This window comes from Centrocercus urophasianus, unplaced genomic scaffold, assembly GCF_019232065.1.
Source record: "Centrocercus urophasianus isolate 14NV4802_14NV808 unplaced genomic scaffold, USGS_Curo_1.0 seq_18, whole genome shotgun sequence".
In the NCBI taxonomy this organism is placed as follows: Eukaryota; Metazoa; Chordata; class Aves; order Galliformes; family Phasianidae; genus Centrocercus; species Centrocercus urophasianus.
This window is the reverse complement of record NW_024884733.1, coordinates 14,627,411-14,641,460: the sequence shown is the minus strand read 5'-3', so window position 1 is coordinate 14,641,460 and position 14,050 is coordinate 14,627,411. Positions and strand designations below refer to the sequence as shown.

The 14,050-nt window shown below is 36.8% G+C and overlaps 1 protein-coding gene across 1 annotated transcript in view; it reads left to right on the top strand.

The window, feature by feature from the left end:
- Positions 1-14,050, top strand: part of PKN2 (protein kinase N2) — a 52,457-nt gene that overhangs the window by 35,326 nt on the left and 3,081 nt on the right. Inside the window, exons 5-20 of the mRNA XM_042819884.1 lie at positions 816-961; positions 1,060-1,273; positions 3,914-4,099; positions 4,387-4,496; positions 6,257-6,400; positions 6,541-6,616; positions 6,935-7,109; positions 7,329-7,458; positions 7,952-8,088; positions 8,173-8,248; positions 8,332-8,423; positions 9,446-9,622; positions 10,214-10,276; positions 10,365-10,441; positions 11,668-11,810; positions 13,152-13,259. Of these exons, the coding sequence (XP_042675818.1) occupies positions 816-961; positions 1,060-1,273; positions 3,914-4,099; positions 4,387-4,496; positions 6,257-6,400; positions 6,541-6,616; positions 6,935-7,109; positions 7,329-7,458; positions 7,952-8,088; positions 8,173-8,248; positions 8,332-8,423; positions 9,446-9,622; positions 10,214-10,276; positions 10,365-10,441; positions 11,668-11,810; positions 13,152-13,259 (2,054 nt within the window). The remainder of the gene's footprint in view (positions 1-815; positions 962-1,059; positions 1,274-3,913; positions 4,100-4,386; positions 4,497-6,256; positions 6,401-6,540; positions 6,617-6,934; positions 7,110-7,328; positions 7,459-7,951; positions 8,089-8,172; positions 8,249-8,331; positions 8,424-9,445; positions 9,623-10,213; positions 10,277-10,364; positions 10,442-11,667; positions 11,811-13,151; positions 13,260-14,050) is intronic.

Genomic DNA, 14,050 nt, shown 5'->3' with positions numbered 1-14,050 from the left:
GTTATGACACTTCTGGCTTTCAATACCCCACCTTAGCACATGGGTTGTGCATGTTATTTGAAAAACAGAAAAACAAAGAAATCCTCAAAATGTATAGTCTGCTTTCTAGCCTAGACTTGCAAGAAAGCATGAGCAGGATAAAAAGTGCGCACCCATGAAAGTGCATATTGTTTTATCTATAGGTGTTAATGCTAGAAAGGGCTTTCAAAGGCCTTTAATGTTCCTGCTACTCCTAGAGATGAACACAGTAAGGAGTATATCTAGGAGACTTTTTTCATTTAGGAAATCTTAATGTCGTAAGAGCTGGATATTAAAAGCTGTTAATGCAAACTATGTAATGCAAACCATTCAGCATTATACTTGGCATTTACTATGAAGCAAGAGAATTCTCAAAAACTGATCAGGGATATATGTAGCTACAGAGTAATTTGAAAGATAAACCCTCAGAATATGATTAAGAAATGTGCAAGTCTCAGAACTTCTTTCTGCCAGCTGCTGATGTTTGGAAGATTTGGCTTTCTATGAAGGTCATTTATCCCATAGCTTCCCCAGTGATGTCCTTTATTTCTTGCACCTTCTAGCAGTTACAGCCCCACAAGTGCTAGTGCCTGTTTACTGGAGTGAGGCTGTGATTACTGCTTTTGTTCTTCAAAAAAGAATTTATTTTTTTTTTTTAATTAGAACTTCACTGTTATTTTTATGACATACTGAAGCTGATTTTTTTCCCCCTCTGTGTGCATTGGGGAGGGTTTAATATATAAAGATACTGAGAAAGGGTGTGGTTTTCAGTGACGTCTGTTTATATTTCTTTGCAGCAAAACCTGTGATAAGCCCTCTTGAACTCCGAATGGAAGAACTACGGCATCATTTTAGGATAGAATATGCTGTTGCAGAAGGTGCAAAGAATGTGATGAAATTACTTGGATCTGGGAAGGTTACTGACAGAAAGGCACTTTCAGAAGTAATTTGTCATTACAATTTCTGAAACTTTACTTTAAATGTTCTTTCAAGGGGAAAAAAAAACAACAAATATTGTGTTTGTTTTTGTATTTTAAAAAGGCACAAGCAAGATTTAATGAATCAAGCCAGAAGTTGGACCTGTTAAAGTATTCACTGGAACAGAGATTGAATGAACTTCCTAAAAACCATCCCAAAAGTGGTATTATTATAGAGGAGCTTTCATTGGTCTCTTCACCCACATTAAGTCCTCGTCAAAGTGTAATATCTACTCAGAACCAATACAGTACACTGTCCAAACCAGCAGCTTTAACAGGTATGCTTTATGGGAGTTCTTTTATTTTCATTACATGGTATAAAACTAGTCTTTAGTGCTAACTTTATTGCCTTTCTGGAGATATTTCATTGTTGGTTCTTTGGTCTGCTTTTTTTGTTTGTTTGTTTTTAGACAAAGGCATTTTAAAGTGAACAATGCAATGTCTGTGATTTATTTGTTCACCATTTTATAATCCAGCTGAAATGAAAGTGAAGTTCTGGCCTTAAGTTAGGTCACTAGGGAACAGTATTGTGAGCGTTCACTGCTTTTCATCTTCACGTTATCAAGCAGTTTTAAAGGTGGGCAAGTGTTATTATCCCCGTTTTACAGATGGGGAAACTGAAGTGCAGAAGGGTTAAGTGACTTCTCTGGTCATATAACAAGTATGACAGAGCTGGAAATAGGCACCCAGATTTCCTCCCAATCCCTATTTTGCTCACTGGACTACAGTGGCTTCCTGGAAGTTGAGATTTATGTTACTAGAAACTTACTTATTTCTAAAGCAAAGAGGGAGATCCTAACAAAAATGCACGGTTATCAAAGCCCCTACTAATGGACAGACTTAACCTACTGTGAGGGAACATACTTAAAAGCTTTATGCAGTTTTTCAAAGTTGGTTCACCTGAAAGTATTGTCCTTCATTAGAAGTAAACTTTTCAAACAGATGAGCCAGACTTTGACAGAACTGTTAAGTATTTTCCCTCCTGATGCTCTCGAAGTAAATACTTTTGAACACTTGAAGATATGTTGCTTTACTAAATATATTTATTAAGTGGCCACGTAAGAATTGCCGGTACAGAGTTTGGTTTGTTTCCTAAACAGTTCTGTACGTAACTATTAAACCAACCATCAACAAAGGAAAAAGTTTTACAATCTCTAACTTGAAGGCTGCTCTCTTCAAGCGTGTATAACTGATACCAGAATTTCAAGTAGGGTTCTATTTTAAAAGAAAAAGAGAAACTCTTCTGCCAAGCTGCAGCAATAATGGAAAGACTACTTGCCCTACATTTTGTTACCAAAAGTAACTGAGGGTAAAAAGCATCAGAACCTCAGACAAGAGCCCTTATGAGGATACAGAGTGGAGGGATTGTATTTGATAAAGAAGTTCCCCCTCAAATGATGTATGATCAGGGCACAGCACATCGTGCCTTTTTTAAAACAGCCTTTTTTTAGTCTTTTTTTTTTTTTTTAAAGATAATCACAGCTCATATGCCTTACAGTGACAAACTTCTCTCTGAATACAATCAATAGGTACATATTAAGGTATATACTGGTACTTTCCAATAGGAATAATCAAAACAGAGCTACATCCTTGTAAAGCTCTTAATTTGTCACTTTCAAATTAACTATACAGAGCCTTTGTATTCAACTAGATCTAGCAGTGTCTTTGATTTTGCCTTTAACATTTTGTGAAATATAGATGAATGCTACTGTCATACTATTTTAAATGCTCCAGTGGGACTTTCTTGTATGTATCTCATTCTACAAGATTATGATCTTTCTGGATATTAATTTATCGGGATGTTTTTCTAAACAGTTCTGGAATTAAGTATTTTATTTTGTAAACTGCCTGGGGAGCCAACAGAATCCTTGCTGTTTATACCATTTTGCTGTTCTCAGAAACATAAGCTGTCACTTATGATTATTAGATCCTAGAAGATGGAATTTGATCTCAGATTGGTCTGTCAGTCTGTTTTGTGGGCTGTAATATTGCGAGGCTATTTGTAGGTTCAGTCTGATTTAGCTTCTATTATGAAAGAGTATTTTTAAGTTATGCAGTTATGTACATAGGAGCTACACTACCCTAAGAGCTGTGTTTCTAGGTGACTACATGGTTTTGAACTGATTTCACCACTTTTAATAGTCAATTTCATCACTGCTGGTTGTGTCATAGCTTTACAGATGCTATCTTTACAGGATACGGTAAGCCGTTACGTTCAGATGCTGCTGTGCTGCTGGAGGAAGCTCTTTCAAATTAAAACCACAGCCTCTTCCTCAGTTGGTTGAAGATGTTGGAGAACAGCTTCTCAGCTGTTTCAGCTTTAATAAATCCCAATTCAGTAAAGTTCTAACAATTCAGTGATTGTGAATTATATGCTAACTCAAACTGGACTTAAGCAGCCAGCGGGCAGATTTCATTTCTTGTTTTATTTTAAACACAAGTCTTAACAATCAGTGTGCTCATGTTAATTATCTAAGCAATCTATCCAGTATTGCTTGTTTATTATCCTGTACTACTTGGTTATGTAAAACTCAAGGAAAAACTCAGACTGTCCCATGAGCAATGTTCAATTGGTCACTTTAGAAAGTGGCGCTTCTTAGAACTTGAACCCAAGTCAGTTCGATGCTTAACAGAAGAAAAGTTTTTCTGAGGCTAAATTATACAACAAAAACTGGTTTTGTGGCATTGTGGTGGACTGCTGCTTCCTTCTAGAAGGCTGACTCTCACATACTTCACTTTTTTTAATGCTTATCTTCAGGTTTGTCTATCTTAAGTCTATCGCTTGTTTTTTATCTGATTGTTATTATACCCAGCACAGTTTACAATATGAGCTATTGCCATAATATCAATCATTAGTCATTCACTTGGCACATCTGAGCACAGAAATTTTTGACAGGTAGTTGTTTGTCTTGTTCTAGGTACCCTGGAAGTTAGGCTAATGGGCTGCCAAGACATCTTAGAAAATGTTCCTGGTCGATCGAAAGCCACATCAGTTACTCTACCTGGTTGGAGTCCAAATGAAGTCAGAACAACTTTCATGGGCAGAACCACTAAAGCTAAAGCTGGGATTAGTAAAAACCTTCTGAAAACGGATGACTTGTCCAGTTCAGTATACTTTCTATTTTTATGCTTACCTTTTATTTACATTTTAATATGCATGCTGTGTTTTGTAATTAGAAATACTAAATTGACTTGAAGCTGTAAAATTAGTGTTCCTTCAGCTGTCAAGTTGTTATGGATTTAAAAATAGAAATAAAAAAGCCTGCGCTATTATGATCATAAGAACCAATTAAATATGAGAGCTCTTTTTAAGGGAAACTTTCTGAAGACCTCTTTGTTTGTGGAAAATCCTCTTATAGTTCTAAGCTGAGTTTGTGTACTTTACTTACAGATGAAGTCTGTGCTGTACTGAAGCTGGATAACACTGTGGTTGGGCAGACTAGCTGGAAACCAATTTCCAATCAGTCGTGGGATCAGAAATTTACACTGGAACTAGACAGGGTAAAGATGCAGTCTTACTTCATTGACATGTATAGTTAATTATGTAGATTAAAGTAATGTTGCTTTTTACATATAAATGTTTTTATATATATAAAAACTTTTTTTTTTTTTTTTTTTTTACTGTTGTGGTTAAGTTCAAATTATAGGTATACAAATATTTTTGTCCTTAACAGAAGGAGTAACCTGGAGGTAAGCTGATCTGCTGGATTGCTGTTCTACAGCTTTTATCTTTTCTCGCTTATGAAGAGATGTAATGTCTTTTCCAAGGCCCAACACTTAGTATCTTTTTAGCCTGTAACAAAGGTGCTGAAATCAGCTTTTCATTTATAAGGAAACTGTATCAAACACAGTTCAGATATTTTGGCAAACCTGTATCATAGAATTTTTACAGTGTTTATCCATAATTAGTACATGTTCTCAGGTGAAGCAGATCAGTTCTTATGAAAAGGAATAATAAAATCACTAACATTTTTTTCCTAGAACCTTAAGTGTTATTTTGATGGACTTCAGTATTTGGAATGACACTTGATAACTTTTTTCCATGTTCCTTTTGAAGAGAATTTCTGACATGTATTTATAGGTACCTAATACTCATAGTATTTTAAGGGTACAAAGATATCTTTTTTTTCAGTGTAAAGTAGGCTAAAAATTAAATTTTGTTTTAGAAATCTAAATGGCATCTCAGGCATATACATAATTAGGGGAAAAAAAAAGAATAAAAACAGGAAAAAAACACCCCTACCTTCCTGGTTGTACTGACCAGTATTTCACTCTCACCCCCCAACCTATCTAAGCGAAGCCAAATCCCTTCCAGGGTGAAGAAAGAAGCAGATTTAGACCTGCAGCTAGAGAAATCCAGGTTCCCAGCAGGAGTGCAGAATAAAACTAGCAGTTGTGGAGTCCATAACTTTTTGTGTGTTATTTTCAGATGGCTTTTTAAGTGGTTTTTTGGTGCCGGAAAAGAATCTTGCTTCTGCTGGGTGTGGCCACCTATCATCCCCCTGTATTTCAGACCCGTGTTCTCGACCCTACGATGTTTTTCTGTTGCTTCCTCTTTACTTTGGTTTCCTTGGAAACCCACACCTCTCAGATAAAGAGGGTGAGCTGATGCATGGTGTGGAATTAGGTTGTGCCATCTGAAAATAGTACCACACAGCGCTGACTCTGCGGTGCACTGCAGGATTTTGCAGTTTGCAGCAAGTTTTGTACGGAGCTTATAAGACACCTTAAGAATATATAATCCCACTGGCAAGATAGAGGCAGTTCCTTTCATGACCATGTTACAAAAAACTGCGTGTATTTCTAGAAATGGTGTATAAAGTCTTGAGGTACACATCCTGAGGTGTACCAAACACAAAGTGTCACTGTACAGCCGTGAAATTCAATTGATGCATGTATGTAATGTAAAAAATCAGCAAAGCTGAGCTTTCTAAGAACAGTTAAAATCTTGTTGCCAGAGTTTAAGCTATGAGGTACTGAACTACCAGTGCTTTTATTAGACTGACTGAAAACTGGTGAATTTTTTTTTCACTTTTTCCCTCTATTCATGACAATTTTAGTCTTCTTTCTTGGACGCTGGAGATCACATTTGAACTAATGCAGAACAGTAGTCATCCTAGTGAGAGTTTGCTTGCTGTGGCTAGACAGCCATAGAAGCTCTGCATTTTGATCATGAAGCACTAGATCTTATGGTTGTGGAGAAGTAATTATTGCAGAAGAATTACTACTGAGGAATTTCCTGTGTTTGCTTGCTGTCATAGTCACGTGAATTGGAAATCTCAGTTTATTGGCGTGACTGGAGATCCCTGTGTGCAGTGAAGTTTCTGAGGCTGGAAGATTTCCTGGACAACCAGCGGCATGGCATGTGTCTCTATCTTGAACCACAAGGCACTCTGTTTGCAGAGGTAAGAGTTGCTCCTTCAAACACTTGGGCACAATTGCAAGTGTTATCTTGCAGAATAGCTTAACAAATTATTTTCTTAAACTTTTAAGGATGTGTTTTGTTCTGAAACCTGAATTATAACATACGTTACTTGAACTGCAGGTCACGTTTTTCAATCCAGTTATTGAAAGAAGACCAAAACTTCAGAGACAGAAGAAAATTTTTTCAAAACAGCAAGGTAATTGTTTAATACAAACATGTGAAACTTTAAAATTATATAGATAAGTGATATTTTCATACTGAGATTTAATGTTTGTCTGTGAGTAAAGAGTGCTAATGAGATGTTTGGCACCTCACTAGGAAAATTTTTGTTCAGGAATTCCTTATTATGCATTAGCACTTAATAGTGAGCGATTGTGAATTGTAAGGAGTACTTCAGATTGAGTTTGTTCTTCATAAGCTAAAAATTGATGAATATGATCATTGTAAAAAATTACAGATAATAAATGCTAATCAAGAAATTACTTGCGCTTTCTTTTTTCGCAATATCCCTCAGGCAAAACATTTCTCAGAGCTCCTCAAATGAATATCAATATAGCCACTTGGGGAAGGCTGGTGAGAAGAGCTATTCCTACAGTAAACCACTCTGGCACCTTCAGCCCTCAAGCATCCGTATCTGCCGCAGTGCCAGTGGTTGATGCGCGCATTCCTGAACTGGCGCTGCCAGCCAGGTAGGCAACACCTGCAGTATTTTAATGCTCTTAAGAGAGAGTAGAGAAGTGAAATGTTTATGCAGAAAGGCATGTAAAATGAGTTTTCTGCAACACTTAAGACCTCTCAGCGTTCTATTTTGGAAGTCTATTTTATGGTACATGACATCCCGTTTTAAGTTGGTTTTTATTAAACCTTTCTCTGCTGTACGCTGAGAAGTTATTTTATTTTCTTGCCAGCGACTCTCCTGTAGCCAAATTGGACTTTGAGCTGGAGCCTGAGCCTCCACCTGCTCCACCTCGTGCATCTTCCCTTGGGGAAATATGTGAACCTTCCTCTGAGATGAAAGCTCCTGATAGGCCAGCTCAGGCAAGTAAAGTTGATGTTAAGAATTTCAGGCTATATAGTTTTACCAGGGTTGTAATGTTGGTATCTTTATGATGGGCTTCTTCCTTTGTATTATTATTTAGCATAATGCTCCCATCATTTAGCAGTAAGCTCCATAACTTACACATACAGAATTGTCTAAACAGGATGCTGTCATTATCCACGGTGGCAAACTGTTTCTGTGATTTTTCACAAGATAAAAAGAAAGCCTAAAAATCATGGGAGTATTCAGGAAAATGTAGGGGCTTTTTTTGTTGGTTTTTTTTTTTTTTTTTTTCCCAAGAAAGAGCAGAACAACTGGAGGAGTAGATTTCACCATTCTGTTGAAGGCTTGTTTATATGTATTATCTTAAGGTATAATGTTTGAACTTAGTTAATTTTTGTGTTAACAATTCCATATGCTTAAGGTAAAAATTTCTGCATCTCTTTGTCTTAGGAATCTGCTTTAAGTTTTCAAATGCTGTTTTCTTCACAGGATGATGTATCAACTTTTGATTTTGAGAATGGTAGAAATAGTATTGTTCCAAAACTCCAGCCTGGAATAATCTGTGAGTCCGATGTTCCACATTCAGACACAAAATACACCAACATTCGAGAACCTGAAGACAGAAGGTAAAAATGCTATGGTTTTAGTGTTGAATATGAATAACCTTTATTGAAGTCAGCTAACTGGAAAGCGTGTGTTTATTTACACAGAACACAGCAAAGATTTCAGTTCAGTCTGAAGGACTTCAGATGTTGTGCAGTACTTGGCAGAGGACATTTTGGAAAGGTAAATGTGAAAAGGCTGTATCAGATGTCAAGGCTCTGTGAAAAACTGGATTTCAGTCTTAAGTCGTTTATCCTCTGTTTCAGGTGCTGCTGGCAGAATACAAAAACACAAATGAGATGTTTGCTATTAAAGCCTTAAAGAAAGGAGATATTGTTGCTCGCGATGAAGTAGACAGGTCAGTGTGTAAACATCATGCGTGGATTCCCTAAATCAGTTCTGTTTTCCTTCTGCATGCGGCACGCCTATAAGCTCTACCAAACAGTGATTGCTTTTAGAGAAAGGGCAAAACAAATCTCCCCGTTCACTTGGCTGTTACAGACCTGTAGCCTTTCTTTGGGGCAAGGAAGAAGCAGAATAGACCAGGAACGCTGTTTATTTTAGTGCTTCTCTTACTATGCCTGTATTATAGCTCTGGCTTTAAAGCCAATCCTGCGTTTTATTCAGACTCTCTTGTAATCATCACTTCTAATTACTTGTTTTATAGAATTCCATCACATTCCAAGAGGACAGTGCCTATGCTTTCTTTGCTGGCACAAATACATAGGATGGTATTTCTCAACTTGTAACATACTGTCATACTCTGTTCCTCACATTTTCCCATGAGTCTACACTCATGCTGTTAATCTTTGTCCAAGAAATAAGATTTTTCTCTGTATGGAAGTCAAATGGCAATTACAAAACTGACTTGGTTCAGCACAAGAAGGCTCTTCTGCAACTGTTCAATGACTGTTTATGTTGGAGAAAAATAAATAACTGTATTAAGAATAAGCTGGCTATCAACTGCATTAAGGAGAGATAATCAGGAGTGTTCATAGATAGATATCTACAATATTGTAGCTTTTTTTTGCCTATGTATGTTATACATAATTAAAATGGATGCAACATGATGCTACATGATATTGACAAACTAATTTGGTAGGAAAATGGGCAGGATTCTGTTTTCAGGAACCACTAACTTGCCTTTTTTCACTTGTGAAGGACCAACTGCATCTTCTTAGATATCCTGACATCAGTTTAATATGTGGAAGTATCAAAAGCTCTTTCCTAAAGAAAAATATTCTTGTTATCTAACTTGGAAGAATGGGGGGGGGGGGGAAGCATAAGATCTAAGTTACCAACAGTTTTCTGAGAGTTGAACTGTGGGTTCAGGATTCAGCTTTACGTTTTACTGTTTTGGTTTTTTTTTTCTATTTGCAGCTTGATGTGCGAAAAGCGAATATTTGAAACTGTGAATAGTGTAAGACATCCCTTCTTGGTGAATCTTTTCGCTTGTTTCCAAACCAAAGATCACGTTTGCTTTGTAATGGAATATGCTGCTGGTGGGGATCTGATGATGCACATTCATACTGATGTCTTCTCTGAACCAAGAGCAGTGTGAGTATCCACCCCTCTTTGTGGCATCAGTGAAAGGGCATTTGGTTGCGTTTCACTGGGCAAGAATTACAGTATTGCCTCATGCCTCTTGTATCATTTCAGAAAATACTACTGAGTTTTTAAAAGGGCAGATACTGATACTATTTTTAATTAAAAAAAACACGCATGCAGATTAAGTGTTCCTGAATCTAAGTTGAATGCAAATAATGGCAAACAGATATTTAATGTTTATAATATTTTTTTTTTAAGGATTGCGTTAAAAAGATAAAATCAGAAGTTAAAATAAGATGTAAGGCCAAAAAAAAAAGAAGGAATAAGAGAAATGAGGAATCCTTCAGTGCCACAATGGTGAACCCTACAGAAAACTTATCCTTCAGGCCAAGTAAACATACGCATACAACTTGCAAGTTTGAACACTATTGGCACTTGAGTTTCAAATTCTGATCCTGTACAAAATTAATCAGTACCAGAAAATGCAAACCATAATTTTCAGAGGATAGCTAATAAAATAAATGCATTATGATCAACTTCATATTTCTGAAAAGGAAGACTTGAATCCATTGAAACTTCAAATTTCTACTCTTTCAACAGATTCTATGCCGCATGCGTTGTTCTTGGACTTCAGTATTTACATGAACACAAAATAGTTTATAGGTAAGTGGTCACTGATACATTTCTGACAGATGTATTTCAGTACTTTCAAATATCACTAAAGAAACCTTATTTTCAAATGTTCATGTAGAGATCTGAAGTTGGATAACTTACTGCTGGACACAGAAGGCTTCGTGAAAATAGCTGACTTTGGTCTTTGCAAAGAAGGTAATGGCTCGCTATTTATTTATTCTAGGGAAGTTCCATCAGCTTTCTTACTTGCTCTTGTCTGCTCCTTACTGACAAATGTATACTTTGTATATTGATCTGGTATGGCTTGAAGGAAAAATACATCTCAGTGCAATTAGTGGAGACAGAAGGAAGTTCCTTAGTGGGGAACTTTTTAAGTTGTGAGAAATAGCTCACAGCTGCCTCCTACGTCGTCATGTGCTCTGAAACTCATTTCCTTATTCTAAACCAAAGTTGGCCCTGTACAGTGAAATCAAGATATACCTCAATTTTTTTATTTTTTTTAGCTCTCAAATAGTTGCACAACTCGTAGTCTGTCATGCCTGTATACTTAGTGTATTAGCTAAAACAGGAAAATTTATCTCAAAAGGGAGGCCGAGAGGCTAAAAACTAACTTTCAAGTATCCAGCTTGAAGATGTAAGATAAAGGGTTTGTCTGCATTGAGAGAAGTATCCTTCTCAAACCCCAAAAGGAGGAAAGACTTGAAAAGGTCCATCTCCTTTTTCAATTTGTGTAGTCTGTCCCCAAAATATTTCATTTCTAGCCAGCATAAGAGGGAGAGGAATTTTCTAAGTTCAGTAGGTGCTCGAGCATTATTAAAAACATCCGTGAGCAAGTTGTGTCACTTTAGCTCAAATTCTATAAATGACAGAAGGAAACAAGGACTAGGAAATCTCTGTGGCTTACTGACTACTGCAGGAAAGCATTTTCTGCAATAAATGCTCTGTGCAGCACCCCCACTGTCACATCAGTGCTTGTGGTGCCCTTTTTAATTGTGCCCCTCCTGCAATTACACAGTTCTTATGTTGCTCAAAGTTGTTTCACTACGCTTCATGTTTAACTTTATTTATAGGTATCTTTGCCACTGCAGAAGCATTTGCAATGGGCATATTTGACTGAAGTAGGGCACAACATTTTTCACAAGCTAAGATAACAGTGATGTAAGTGTAATTGCAGGCTTAATTTGGCTCACTGTGTAGAGTTAGATATAGAAAAGCTAAAACAGAAGCACACTTCGAAGAAGGACAGGGGAGGGAAGAATATGGGAATGTTTACTTAACTCATTAAAGTGAGTTTTCAGGACAGACCCTAGGACCTCAGCATCACTTAGCAGAAGTTGTGTTAGAGAGGTTTTACTTGCTAAAGGAATAATTTGTGGAGGTGCAGAAAACCTGCTTGTTTTTCATTAATTGTAACCTTTCAGGAATGGGATTTGGAGACAGAACAAGCACATTCTGTGGCACACCAGAATTCCTTGCTCCAGAGGTGCTGACAGAAACTTCCTATACGAGAGCTGTAGACTGGTGGGGTCTTGGTGTCCTTATCTATGAGATGCTTGTGGGTGAGGTATGTTCCAGTAAGATACAACACAGTCATAATAGTGTATGTTACAAAAGTCAAAACACTGGCCTGTGAAACATTTAATACGCCCTACACACAACAGTTATATTGATACACAATGTATATAGACATACCTAGTTCTAGAGTGAACATCTTCAAGGCTCATGAAGAAAAAAATAGGAACTATTTAACTGATACTAGCTGCTCCTACCACTGCCAAAATTGATTAGTAATGTCACAGACCTAAGTTTCCAGCTGCTCTGGAAGCAAATGAGTCATAGTTGGTTCGAGACATAACCTCTGAATTCGTTTGGTTTGCTTCTAATTACATCATTATGCCTTAAATCAAATTATGGTAATGACACAATAATATCAGTGTCTCCAAGCAAGAAAATGGCACGTTTGGTTTGGGGGAGTTCAGTATCTAGCATGCAGGGCAGAGCAATAGCAACTATTCATTTCAGTTACCTCATCTTTTATTGTCAAATTTGGATGCGTAGTGCTGTAGCAGTCTTCTTTTTTCAAATGTCTGAGTTTGAAAAATCAACTCCTTAACTCCTGTAGCTTGAATGGAATAAAACCTTAATTCACAGAACTGGGTAGCAGTGAAAGATTATGCTGAAGTTACTGATTATCTGAATTACACATTAGAAGAGAATGCCCCAGTTCTGTATGAATGAGACGGTATAAAGAAATTATTATTGAGTAGTTACTTAGAGCTGAAGGCAAGGCTGTGTGTGCCATGCTATGTTGTTAGTTATCTCCAGAGCAATGTGGTGATGGTGTACATACTAAAAATGTGGGGGGGAACTAAAGATTTATTAATCATTTTATTATTTATGAAACAAAGATAGCTCTTGAGGTTTTTTAAGGAGAAAAAAAAAGACAAAAGTCTTGCAAGGTGTGATCTGCATCATTCAGGCCACTCTAGAACAGAAATATTCCTAAGCTACAACATGCTGAAGATACAAACCAGCCTTTCATGTGTTAACTTGTGGGTGGCAGCTGTCCCAGCGAAGAGCTAATACATGCCTTCCACATTTTCTATCTTGTGTCAAGAGTTCAAAAAAAGAGACTAGTTATAGGTTTTTCTGCTTTTAAAAACACACTTTTAAAGCACAGTCCTTTAGATTAAAAAAAAAAAAAAAAAAAAAAAGGGATAACAACAACTTACTTTTCTCTCTTAGTTATGGAAAAGGATTGTGTATCTCCAGGGAAAGGAAAGTTTCAATTTAGGAAGACCAACTCCAAGCTGTCAGCTGACAATGTTGCAATTTTTTTTTCTTTGAACTGTGAGCGATTTTTAAGCCTGTTCAGTAATTGTGGGGTTTATCACTTTGATCACAGTCTCCTTTCCCTGGAGATGATGAAGAAGAAGTGTTTGACAGTATTGTAAATGATGAAGTAAGATATCCACGATTTCTGTCTACAGAAGCCATCTCTATAATGAGACGGGTAAGAAATTACATCAATTTAAAAAATTAGTGTTTCCCTCTTGTCCTACAGAATTTATAACTTTCAGGAAGAACAGAATACTTTTAAGAACCTATGCTCATTTTTTTTCTACAACTAAATTTCAGATTTGTTTCATTTATGCTGTGCCATGCCATCACCAGTTTCATCTTAAAAGAAAACTCAGTGCCATTTCACTTTCTTACACAGGAGCAAGCCTTTCTGCTTGAAATGTAAAACACTAGAGCTCTATTTTCTCCTGGAACGAAGTTTCATCATCATATCTAACTAGAGAAGTCCATGTTTCTTTTTCTTACAGAACACTGTTGCATTGACTGACGTGGTACTTAACGTAGTCACATGAATATTTTAATTCAAAGACTTCTAGCCCCTTTTGGTTTCATTCCAACAGGGGCAGGGAGCACCATACACCTGGCATCTACAGAGCCCCGCTCTTCTCAGAGAACAGCTGATATTGTGATTTTTATTAACGTTATTCCATATTGTAATGCCTCTACTTAACTTCAGACTTTTAATTTCTTTAGGTGTCTGAGTTAGAGGCTCATCTCTTTCACAGAAGGGCAGTTCTTGGAGCTGGTTCAAAGTCTGATGCTGAGCACTGTTAGTCAAGCACCCAATTTAGGAATAGGCAGTAGTAAGTTAAAGCATGTCTCAGTAAGTAATGTTAATAATTATATACAATAAAGCAGAAATATTCTGTAGCTCAAAATGAGTGCTTCCTCCCAGGAAGGGGATTGTTTTTCTAGAGAAAGAAAAAACAAACACTCTTTTAA